We start from the raw sequence: 13141 nt of genomic DNA, 5'->3' as shown, positions 1-13141 counted from the left end.
CTCACGTCCCATTCTTCTCTTTGAAGGCTTTTGTAGGTGTACAGGAAAAAGCAGTATGAAAGATTGTTATTACTACTTATATGAAAAAGAAGTGCTGGAATGTATATGAATTGGCCAGGTTTGAGGATTTTAGTTTGTGTTTGAACTCACACTGACCGAAATGGTTTTGAGTTTGACTGTAACCAAGAGCATATCCTATGCATAATAAAATATTGAATAAAACAGTTGTGAAGATAAAAGAACACACTGGTTTTTTCTGTTCTGTCTTATACAGGCATGATATGGTCTGAATGTAAAGAAATTTGGTCTCAAGGTCCAAAGGAATACCTTTTTGAGTTATGGAATATGCTTGATTTTGGTATGTTAGCAATTTTTGCAGCATCATTCATAGCAAGGTTTATGGCATTTTGGCATGCGTCCAGAGCCCAGAACTTCGTTGATGCAAATATGAAAGATCTGACAAGTCCAACACTGGACCCCAACATAAAATACTACACCTTGGGTGAGTTGATTGCACATGATTAAGTCTTACTTCTTGGGCCAAGATTAACTGATTTGCTGTTCATAAGTCTTCAATATTTCAGTTCCACAATGTCCTGCTTAAGAAATTGCCACCCCCTTTTCTCTTTCTCATCTCCACTATTTGATCACAGTTCCCTTGGCTATGCTCATACATCTCTTTGGGGAACGTTCTAGACATGAAATGATCTAAGATCAAAATAGTCACACACTCCTCCCCACCTTTGCAATATTATTTTAATCCAGGTCATTTCATCTGTTCAGTTACACCGTGCTGTCCTGCAAGCACTTGTGTTGGCACAACGGCGAATGTGAGGTACTGTAATGCAGGAGCAGAACCAAGCAATGAGATGCAGGAAATTCTTAAACCTGCTTTGCCAACATAACTAATGTATCTTTTATGTATTCTTCACTCAGAGACTCTGTTATATTATTTCAATATTTCTCAATCTACTCTCTTTACCAGTGAGAGATAAAAATGTTAATAAACTTGCTTGGCACATGTGAGAAATTACTAGAAGCTATTCTGCCCAAATGAGAAAAAATTAAGCTCTTTTTGCTTGTGTTCACTCTCAGCACCACCACATCTCTCTTCCCTTTACTAGATAATTTTCTCTAGATAATGAATTACATTAGTTTCTATCTATCTCTATTCTATACCTCAAATACTATTTCTGATAAGGTTGCATTTCTTCATTATCTAGGCTGTAGAGAAAGCAGAGCAGTTAATAGATATATTCTGAAACCCATTCAATTGTAGTCTTAATTTTACTGGAAAGTTACAAATTTCACAAAGTTATAAAAGCAGCTAGTTAAATACTAATTCAGTTTTCAGTAACACCCACTTAAAGAATTTGCAAACAGGGACGGTTCATGTTCACAGTTTCTGAGTATGACAAGCACAAGGCTTGTAACTCATTTATGCTATATAATACCGTATCATCTAGTGAGGCAGTTTCTGTTTACATCAGTCATTAGTTGTGACTGTTAGCAATTAAGCAGAGTTAAACCTTTTTTAGTGTACAGAATCATAGAATCATTTAGGTTGGAAAAGACCTTTAAGATCATAGAGTCCAGCCATAAACCTAACACCACCAAGTCCACCGCTAAACCATGTCCCTAAGTGCCACATCTACACGCCTCTACACGTCCCCCACCTCCAGGGACTCAGCCACTTCCCTGTTTCAATGTTTGATAAGCCTTTCAGTGAAGAAGCATTTCCTAATATCCAATCTAAACCTGCCCTGGCACAACTTGAGGCCATTTCCTCTTGTCCTGTTGCTTGTTACTTGGGAGAAGAGACCAACACCCACCTCACTACAACCTCCTGTCAGGCAGTTGTAGATAGCGATAAGGTCTCCCTTCAGCCTCCTCTTCTCCAGTCTGAACAACCCCAGTTCTCCCAGCCGCTCCTCATAAGACTTGTGCTCCAGACCCCTCACCAGTTTTGTTGCTTTCCTCTGGACATGTTCCAGCAGCACAATGTCTTTTCTGTAGCGAGGGGCCCAAAACTGAACGCAGTATTCAAGGTGAGATCTAACCAGTGCTGAGTACAGAGAGGCAATTGTTTCCCTAGTCCTGCTGGCCACACTGTTTTTGATACATGCCAGGATGCTATTGGCCCTCTTGGCCACCTGGGCACACTGCTGTCTCATATTCAGTAAGCTGTCAACCAGCTGGTTGACACAGGAGGTGTCCACTGAACATCAATAAACATTTTTTTTTACTGTGATGGTGACCAAGAACTGGCACAGGTTGTCCAAAGAGGTGGTGGAGTCTCCATCCTTTGAGATATTCAGAAGCCATCTGGACATGGTCCTGGGCAACCAGCTCTCGGTGGCCCTGCTTGAGCAGGGGTGTTGGACGAGATGGCCTCCAGAGGTCCCTTCCCAGCTCAAACTTTCTGTGATAATCCAGCTCATCTAGAAACCTAAAAGACATCTGGCTACTAGCCCATACTGAAACATCTGCCATCTTTGATTTTAGTTATCTGTGAAACCTGAGGTAAAGCTAACAAGCTAACATAGGTATGTCTGATTATATGAAAATGTGCAGTCTTTTGCCATACAGGCATTTTCTTACTTGAATATAGTGTGTAGTAGGCTTTACAGTGGGGAGTTCAATAAACAAAATATGCACATACCTACAAGAAACGCACAGCAGCTAACAAGGCAATGAATATGTGCTAACTGAGCCTTCTTATGCCTAAAACCAGAATCATTCATTACTTTGTGATGATACATGAATACTGGCATGGCAGTAAGTTCCTTGAAGAATATAATTTTCTGCTACTTTATTAAACAGTTCTTTGATAGTTAACATTTCAAATTAGTATTTTTCCAAATGCCAGTGATTGCCTTCATTGCAATATAAATTATCTGTTTCATTTTTTGGCATTTACAGTAGAATAAACACAGATGACAATGCTCTCCTGGGATGTAGGAAATCCATCTCAGGTTAACATCTTCTCTTTGCCTGAAGCACGGTAGTGAATTGAACTTTAGCCTCCCACCTCATGGGAGAATGCCTTCATCTCCAGCTAGGAAGTATCCCAGACCGTATTGCTTTGGATTTCTCTTTCTGACACTTTAAGTACAAGTTTGAACATGAATGTTCACCTCTTCAGTTGAATGTGTTCACTATCAAACAGCAGTGTCACGTTCACTTGTGATCCCAAGGGTGTTTAAGTAATTCATACAAGTGGATTAGGTTCAACAGAAGAGATTGATAGAAATGATGATGGAAAAGGTGATGGAAATAGGTGTTTGGTTTATGTCAGGAAAGGGCCATTACCATCTCACTCTGAGTAAAAAGATGGAGTAAATAGGAAAAGTAGAGAAACATTGTTTCCACAGTTTTGGAGTTGTGGATGGCATTTAATGATTCCAGATCCGCACATCAAAACACTTCATTTTGGACAGCTCAAACAAGTTACATTTCTAATTTAATTTATTCAATTTTCATCACCTGACACTATAAGCTGAATTTTACTTAAATTCTCTAATCAGTTGGTATTCAAATCCCCAAAAGTTACTTCAGTGATCTTACAGCCCACCTTTACAATCAATGGATCAAGTCAGTGGAGCTGTGAATGGTTTTACCGCTACCTGGCTCAATTAAATTGGCCAAATACTAGTGACTAGTGCCATTTGAATTGCCAAGGTGCTGCTCCAAAAAAGACGTCACACAGATCTGTACAAATAATCTCTGATACCCTGGGCATCTCAAATGGCAATGGATGTCTTTGTTCAGGTGTCTGAATCAAGCCCCAGGCGGTCACTAGGCTGCACTGACTTTAGCTCCCATTTGGTTAGCTGTCTGTAGGCATCTTAATCTCAAACTGAAGCCCACTGATGGTTTCTTCTAATTAAAAATCACACTTCTGATGAAGGTGTAAAAAGAAGAAAGCATAAGTAAAAAAGTAAAATGCTTCCCCAGCCCTGGCGTAGTAGGTGGAATACTATCCCACTTCTGTTTCAGTCTCAACAAGGTATCTTCCTTTCTTTCACTTTTATTTCTAGCAGCATCTTCATGTAAGACATTTGCTGAGCACTGTTATGTAGTCGACAACCACTGCTGGCACTATTTGAGCAGTCGTACCTGGCACATGGAAGCCCAAGTTAATACCCAAGTATTCACAGCTCTCAGTGAGGAAGTAGATTTTCTATGTTTTTTAAGTTCGAAAGGGTAGAAAGTAACCACTCTTTACTTTTAGACAACAAAGTCTTAGAATTTTTCTGCAAGCAAAAATTGCTGAAAAATTCATGATGCAATGTACAATAAAGGTAAAAAAAACCATGAAGACTGATCTTATCTGTTCCAAATTTGCCTTCAATTTCAATACACTGACTGGTTATTTATTAGTCACCAAAAGAGAGTACCTCTGTGAACAGCTGAAGGTGGACTTTGAAATACTGACTGAAATTCTCATCTTTTGTTTCTAGCCAGAATAAATTGGGATCCATCTGATCCTCAGATCATATCTGAAGGCCTGTATGCAATTGCGGTAGTATTAAGTTTCTCCAGAATAGCCTACATCTTACCAGCTAATGAAAGCTTTGGACCACTGCAGATATCACTTGGCAGAACTGTGAAAGACATCTTCAAGTTCATGGTGATATTTATCATGGTGTTCGTGGCTTTCATGATAGGCATGTTTAATCTCTATTCCTACTATCTGGGGGCAAAACAAAATGAAGCATTCACAACGTAAGTACATCTTATTAATATGTAATGACTGGGGTATTTTCATGGAAAGTTGGTTTCTTGCATTGTATGTATTAAGGTTACTAATTGCTTTATAAGGTTTGCATCACAAAAATTTCTCCCTCTTGGATTAAGTAGCACCTCTGCCTAGTGATAGATGATGAGCCAGTGAGAGTTTATAGGTCAGGATTAGAGGGCAGACCAACATGGGTGATGCTGTAGTAGATGTCTGCTAAGGAACACCTGATCAGGAAGACAAAGTAGATGAGGCCTTCTTCAGAGAACTGGAAGAAGACTCACACTTGCAGGCCCTGGTCCTTACAGGTCCTGGTCCTTAGCCACCCTGATATTTACTGGAGGGACAACACAGCAGGGCACAAGCAATCCAGGAGGTTTCTGGAGGGCATTGACAATAAATTGCTGACACAGGTGATTGAGGAGCTGATGTGGACTTGAGCTTTGTGACACCTGACTTTTACAAACAAGGAAGAACTGTTTGGGTATGTGAAGGTTGGGAACAGCCTTGGCTGACCATGAGATGGTGGAATTCAGGTTTCTGAGAAAAGAGAACAAGGCAAATAACAGGACCACAACCCCAAACTTCAGGAGAGCAGACTTGGGCTGGGCAGGGAAGAATCTCATGGGATAAGGCCCTGAAGAGAAAGGCAGTCCAGGGAAGCTGGTTGATTTTTTAGAAGTGCCTTTTCAGCTCTCAAGATTGGTCCATCTCAATGTGCAGGAAATCAAGCAAAGGTGTCAGGAGGACTGTATGGATGAACATGAGTGACTGATAGGCCAGCTGGTTGTGATGCCACTCATAAGGACCTTGACAGGTTGGAGCAATGGGCCGACAGAGACTTCGTGAAGTTCTACACAGGGAAATGCCATGTCCTGCCCCTGGGGAGGAATAACCTCAGGCACCAGGGCAGTCTGTGGCTGACCGGCTGGAGAGCAGCTTTGCAGAAAAGGACCCTGGGATCCTGATGGACACCAAGTTGACCATAACCAGCAATATGCCCTTGTGGCAAAGCAGCCCAACAGCCTTCTGGGCTGCATTAGGCTGGGGAGGCTTACAAAAACCCAGAAGTACCTCAGACCCTTTACACAGCACTGTTCATACGTCAGATGACCTGTCAGTGCCATCTGGTGTTCAGGGATTTTGGGACATAGGCTGGGTCCAACCCTGGGCCTGCAGGACAGCATCCTACCTGCAAGGGCAGTCAGCACCAGCGCTTCTGAGCACAGCATTGCGGCTCCCTGCAGCGCATGGGAGCAAGGCTGGTTCCTCCATCAACTGCTGATGTCATCTGTAATTAAAGCAAGCTAATCGCTACAGTGCGATACACATTATGAAATACTTACCATTTAATTCAGACAACTCTGTATATTCTTACCAGTCAAAAAAAAAATAAAAATCCCTATTTTAAGCTCTGGCTCTCCATAATTCCCAATGGCAATAACCTATTCCATCTTGAGAGAAGAAAATATATTTCCTTTTTTTTTATTGACTCTCTATTTCCTTGGCTGTTCTTTGTTTCTTCTCACACCATAAGAAGAGAAATTCTGACTTTACTCTGTCAGGAGTTATTTGGTATATATTTGTCATGCCTCTCATTTCTAGCTGTGATTTTAAGATAAATCACTTCAGTGGAAACTCATTTTTTCCATGCTCTGCAGCCCTTGCCCGCTTAGTTTCTGTCTGTCATGATAGTCGGGCTATAGCTGTTACAAAGTATACTCAGTCAGGAAGCAAACTTTGCCATGAGAAAAAAATTTGTGGCTATTTTTTTATTATTACTAGTTCAGACAATAGATAAAGTACCTAAAACTACAACTCACAGATGGAATACTGATAAAATATTATAAGCAGAGAAATAAATCCATGAGTAAAAATTACAAGTTTCTTTTAACTTTTTTTTCTTAGCAATAACGCAGTAAAATCCAAAATGTACTTTGCAATGCTACTGCATTTTTGGATGTAGGGAACTGAGATCTCTTCATCAAAGAAAGAGAAAGTATGTCTTCAAAGAGGTGGCGATAGACAGACAAAGATACCTCAGAGGCTTGGACTTATGTGTGTGTATATATAAACTTATTATGAGGGAATAAATGTATTTAAATGGACTAACCTGAAAAAAAATCCGTATCCCCACTCCCCACACCCTGGCTTATTACCTTTACTCTGGATTTGTGGAATAGTGAAAACTCAACTGGAGGGTTACGGTATGCAAGACTCATTTTTTGGAAAATTATGATTTGCAGTCAGACATCCTGTCTTCTTCACAGTTTCAGAATGTTAGTTGTATTGATGGTGAAATAATTCATACTAAGTGAACTAGTGGTGCAATTACATAAAGTATTTTCAGTTTAATTATTTTTGTTATTTACATTCACATTACCAGCAAATATGTATCATGTAGATTAAAGTAGTTAACAAGATAATCATTGTAATATTCTTTTGAGGATGTATATATAATTCCTAAACTGAATCAGATTGCTTTATTGTCAGTTCTAAATATTAAGAGTCTTAAATTACGAAACATCCTGTACCTATGAAATTAGATAGTCTACTTGTTCTGTATAATATCACTGTGGTAGAGTTCTACATTATGATAATGGGAAAATTTGTACACTGTATAAAAAGGGTGACTGGTAATTTATACAGTAAGAATATACAGCTTTTCTTCAGTAACATATCCATGTGTTCAATTTCTCCTTTTAGTGTTGAAGAAAGTTTCAAGACATTGTTCTGGGCTATATTTGGACTCTCAGAAGTTAAATCTGTTGTCATCAATTATAAACATAAATTTATTGAAAATATTGGTTATGTCCTTTATGGAGTCTATAATGTTACCATGGTCATTGTCTTACTGAACATGCTTATCGCAATGATCAACAGTTCATTCCAGGAAATTGAGGTACAGATTCCATTTATGATGAAATATCACCATATTTACTGTTACAGCTAATTGTATAAATCTCTTGGGAAATCTTTCTTGTTGACATCTTATTTAAGAAAAATAACACAGAGGCTTTTGGAATATATTAGGAGAAAATACTAATTCCACTGTACATTTTTATTGTAAAATACCCAGAAATTACCCAGCCGCATGTGCTTGCAATAGTAAGATCTAGACTGGACTGAGAAACTGCTGTTGAACTGTGTTACATTCCTGAACAGGATGAGCTACATTGTGTGACTTTGTGAATCTTTCATTTGCCTCATTTGTAGTTGTTATTTGAGTAGTGTCCCTCTTGCTGCAAGGACATTCTCGTTCCTATGCCTTGACCTTGCAAGTAAGTCTATAACATACCGTTTTCTTCTTTTACTTAAACAACTGTTGCTGTAGTCCTCTGCAGTGAACAAAACTTTACTGAAAAAAGTAATCAGCAGGGCTACTGAAAACCAGCATGAACTTTTGCATGCCATGCAAAAACAAAGGGCTAAATCATTATCATTGTTTAGACAAAAAAAGAAGCAGGTCTCCTGGAGCCATCCCAGCCCTTCCCAGGTGATGCCCTTGCCAGAAAGCAGCAGACTCAGGTTGTCTGACACCGCTCTGGTCCCAGGTTCTGGGCTCTGGTTTGGGGCTGTAGTGTTGTCCAGCTTGAGCAAGAGCAACACACGTTCTCTAGGGAGGTTCAGATTCTTCTGACTCAGGAGGCCATAGGACAAACTCAGGTTCAGCATCATAAAAAACAGGCTATAATCAAAAAATATGGTGACTGGATACAAAGAGCTCCTAAAAACAGCTACAGCAATATTGAGTCATGTCCTTGAACATGACATCAGTCCTTTCTGCAGAAAACCCTCTTGAACTTTACAGGGAGGAATAAAGTGAGTGTTTTGGCTATTGCAAATGTTAAACATAAATATGGTGATGATAGCATACTGATTTAATCTTATATTTCAGCAAGTGGAAGGAATTAGGTAAGAATCACCTAATCTTTTTTAACTTCATGTTTAAAGTAATAGAGTAAAATTTTCATTTAAAATTCTGATACTATGTCTTCACATAAAAGGTAATAGATTGATTGCTACAGAAGAGACCAATAAGATAAGAAATCAGAGCTAGCAGTCTCATTGAGATGTACATTTTTGTTGTGTTAATGTAGGATTTTTCCATTTTATTTACTGAGCATGACAGTGTTCCAAGCAAGCAACTACTCAGTCAAGCCCTAATAGGTGAATTTGAGCGTTGCCATGAAGCTCTAAATTGGAACGTGTATTGTGTGCTTTTAAGTCAGAGCTTTTGTTCTTATCAGGGTATTTACAAAGAGCACCAAAAAGGTCTGTGTTTGTGATCCTGTATGGCAGACTATTAGCACTCACTCTGGTGTAACCAATGTTTAAATCAAATCCACTTCGTTCTTCTGTAATTGCATTATTTTAAATACATTAATAAGAACAGCTCAATTCACTGAAATTTGGCTTTCACAGATTATAAACGAGTTCTCAGTCTGTTTGAGATTAACTTCAGCCAACTGCATTCAAAACACACATAAAGTTCAGCTAGAGCATCTTTAATAGCCAAAGTGGTATTAACAGCCATGTTTCTGTTTTACAGGATGATGCTGATGTAGAATGGAAATTTGCAAGGGCTAAACTTTGGTTTTCTTACTTTGAAGAAGGGAGAACACTTCCAGTTCCCTTCAACTTAGTGCCAAGCCCAAAATCTTTGCTGTACCTCCTACTCAGAATCAAAAAATGGATTTCTAAACCCTTTTTGTGCCAAAAGAAAAGCTTTCAGGAAGATGCAGAGATGAACAAGGTAATTGTATAGTGTGTATACTGACTGCTAATTTTAAAAGATAAAACCAATCTTAACTTCATTTTTCTTGTTGACTTGTTTTTCTGACTAATTTCCCATCATATTTAGTCCATACTGAAGTCAGTCACTGTGTACAGGCTGAAATTCTTGCTTTGTTTTTTAATATAAATATTTGTCTACAACTGTAATCAGTAAAGTCCAAAAATGTCATTCTAAATTTACAGTTCTTCCTGCTTCTTGTCGCAGAATCAGAGAACAATTCAGGCTGGGAAGGACTTCAGGACGTCTCTGGCCCAACCTCCTTCTCACAGCAGGGTCAACTCTGAGGTCAGGCCAGGTTGCTCAGGGCATCATCCAGTCAGGTCTTGAAAACCTCCAAGGATGGAGGCTGCACAACCTCTCTGGGCAGCATGTGCCACCGCCCAACTGTCCCTCATGAGGAAAAAGTTGCTTCTTCTACCTCTTGTTTGAATTTGTCCATTGCCTCTCATCCTCCTGTCTTGCAGCACTCTGAAGAGCCCAGCGCCTCCTCAGTGACCTCCCTGTACACACTGGGTATCCTGTTAGGTATGCCTGAAGCCATCTGCTTCAGGCTCAACAAGCCCAGATTCCCCAGTGTCTCTTCACAGGGCAAGTGCTCCAGCCCCAAGCATCTTGGTGACCCTCTGCTAAACTTGCTGTAGTTTTTTAACATCTTTCTCACTGTCTCCCAAATCCCCTAGGTCCCTTTCTGCAGAGCTGCTCCCCAGCCAGCCAGTGCCCAGCCTGTGTTGTTGAAAGAGGTATTCCTTCCTATTTGTCGTTATTGAAATTCATGGGGTTCCTGTCATTCCCATCCTCCTGGATAGCATCCCTGTCCTCAAGTCTATCAGCTGTCCGACCTCCCCCCCCCTGCCCCCCCGGCCCCAAATTTGGCTTTGTCTGCAAACTTGACAGGAGTGTGCTCCAACACCTCTGACACCTGGTCATTAATAAAGATGCTTAAAAGGGCAAGTCCCAGGACAAGACCCTATAATACCCTCTGAGCACAAACATCCAGCCAGGATTTTGCCCATCTAGTTGTCCACCCATCCAGGTGGTAATTTGCTTACAGACATGGTTTAGTGGTGGGATGGCAGTGTTAGGTTAATGGTTGGACTTGATGATCTTAAAGGTCTTTTCCAAACTAAACGATTCTATGGTTTTATGATCCTAGTGTGGGTACAAGAATATTCCAGGATACAGAGTTAAAACTCTGCTAAAGTCAAGGTAGATGACATCTCCAGCTCTCCCCTCATCTGCAAATCCAGTCATTTTATCTCAGAAGGCCATCCAGATGGTTAGAGAGGTTTTACTTTTCATAAACTCACACTTATTTTTCCCAATCACCATGTGCCCAGAAATGGGCTCCAAGAGGACTCAATCCATTATTTTGCAAGTTATCGAAGGGAGGTTGAGTGGCCTGTGGTTTCCCAGATCATAATTTTCACCATTTTTTGAATAGAATATGGGTTTGACATTTGTCTTTCTCCAGCCTTTGGGGACCTCTCCCAATCTCCATGATCTTTCAAAGATGTTAGCATATTTTCAAGGGCTTCATCTGCTCTCAGCACCCGTGGATGCAGCCCATTGTGTCCAATGGACTTGCTTGGGTCAGGTTCTCTCAAGTAACCCCTGACTTGACACTCCTCCACAGCTGGTTGTTCTTCTCCTCTAATCCCTTCACTAAGCACAGAGCCCTGAGAGACTGCTGGTAAAGCCTGAGGCAAAGAAAGCATCAAGTGCCTCAGCTTTACCTGAGTCCACTGTCACTAAATTCCCTGCCCCACTGAGCAACAGACCCACATTTTCCTTCTTTAGCCTTATACTGCTATTGTGTTACTGCCCTTGCAAATGTCAACTTAAGGTGAGCTTTGGCTTTCCTCCCACTACCCTCACATGCCTGGGCAGAGTTACTAAATGCCCCGTGTAGCCTGTCTCTGCTTCCACCAAGAATGCAGCCTGCTTTTGTTGTAAAGCATTGTTACCTGTTTTATTTACATGACAAGTACAGTAAAAAGCACTTGAGTTGATTTCTTGCTGTATCTCAAGGGCTTATTTAAAGACTTTATAGTCAGTCTGTTTTTCTTGCAGTGTCTTGGAATAAATCACATTAATTGCTTTAGGAGAACATAGGGCATAGCACATGGTTTTAGGTGGTACTGGAAGTGTAAAGACTAGCAGCACTATCGTAACACTTTAGGGAAGAAGAGCTTTGCAAGACAGCTGATCAGATGTAGTGAGTAGAAAGGTGAGCATATGGTAACATTCACACAAAACAGAAATTACAGGTTTGTCATGGTGGCAGAAACAAATGTGTCATTTATGGAAATTTTAACGTGCCAGGATCTTTGTTGAAACAGGCAGTAGTCTGAGCAGAGGCCTGTTCAAGGTTAGGAGTTCTTGAGTCTGTAGTCAAGAGTCATTAGTCATTAGACTGGGGGCCAGTAAAGAATTTACATGCATCTGTCAGCTCTCTGTCACCAATGTGACAAGCACTTTTTCCATCACAGTTATCATTTGAAGAGTAAAAGAGAAAAGAAACCGGTTGCAATCCTAGAAGGAAAAAGTGGAGCTACAGGGAAAAATACCATGCCTCTGACAAGCCTTTGCCTCTGGTTAAGTTCATAATAGTTTATAAAAACAAACACAGATATTACAAACACTGTCACCAAAGTCAAGATTGTTATTAACTTCAGGTGTCTTGTATGTGCTACTGGTAATTTTTCTAGCATTTCACAGACTTCACTTCATTTTATTTGGAAAATCTGATCCTAATGTATTTAAGACCCAAAAGAGGTGAAGAGATGAAAAGGGGGCCTATAGGAAAGATGGGGAACGTCTTTTTAGTAGGGCCAGCTGTGTTAGGACAAGGGGAAATGGTTTTAAACTAGAACAGGGTAGGTTCAGGCTAGAGGTAAGGAAGAAATTTTTTACAATGAGGGTGGTAAAACACTGGAACAGGTTGCCCAGAGAGGTAGTGGAGGCCCCATCCCTGGGAACATTCAAGGCCAGGTTGGATGGGGCTCTGAGCAATCTGATCTAGTTAGCAGTGTCCCTGCTCACTGCAGGGGGGTTGGACTAGATGACCACTAGTGGTCCCTTCCAACCCTAAACATTCTATGATTCTATGATTCTATGATACTACATTTGCTCAAGTTTTTAATGACTCCGACACTTGCAAAACTTTTCATCAAGCTGCTTAATACAGATTGATTTCACAACTTCCATGAGTGTTAAAGTCATCACTGAAAAATCATGACTTTAAGGAGAGGCATATAAACTTCTGGATGAGGGAAAGACTGTGGATGTAGTGTACCTGGCCTTTAGTAAAGCCTTTGACACCGTTTCCCACAGCATTCTGCTTGAGAAACTGGCTGCCCATGGCCTGGACAGGCATACTGTGCTGGGTAAAAAACTGGCTGGGTGGCCAGGCCCAAAGGGTGGTGGTGAATGGAATTCAATCCAGTTGGTGGCTGGTCACAAGTGGTGTCCCCCAGGGCTCAGTGTTGGGGCCAGTTCTGTTTAACGTCTTTTTCAACAACCTGGATCATGGGATTGAGTGCACCCTCAGCAAGTTTGCAGATGACACCAAGCTGAGTGGTGCGGTTGACACACCAGAAGGA

General features: G+C 40.7%; 1 protein-coding gene across 1 annotated transcript in view; it reads left to right on the top strand.

The window, feature by feature from the left end:
* Positions 1-13141, top strand: part of TRPC6 (transient receptor potential cation channel subfamily C member 6) — a 39227-nt gene that overhangs the window by 17816 nt on the left and 8270 nt on the right. Inside the window, 4 exon segments of the mRNA XM_009649468.1 lie at positions 275-502; positions 4464-4728; positions 7448-7643; positions 9294-9503. Coding sequence (XP_009647763.1) covers positions 275-502; positions 4464-4728; positions 7448-7643; positions 9294-9503 — 899 coding nt within the window.

The sequence above is a fragment of the Egretta garzetta genome, unplaced genomic scaffold (assembly GCF_000687185.1).
Source record: "Egretta garzetta isolate BGI_Z169 unplaced genomic scaffold, ASM68718v1 scaffold492, whole genome shotgun sequence".
Taxonomy (NCBI): domain Eukaryota; kingdom Metazoa; phylum Chordata; class Aves; order Pelecaniformes; family Ardeidae; genus Egretta; species Egretta garzetta.
The sequence above is the reverse complement of the archived record's forward strand: the minus strand, read 5'-3'. Positions and strand labels throughout refer to the sequence as shown.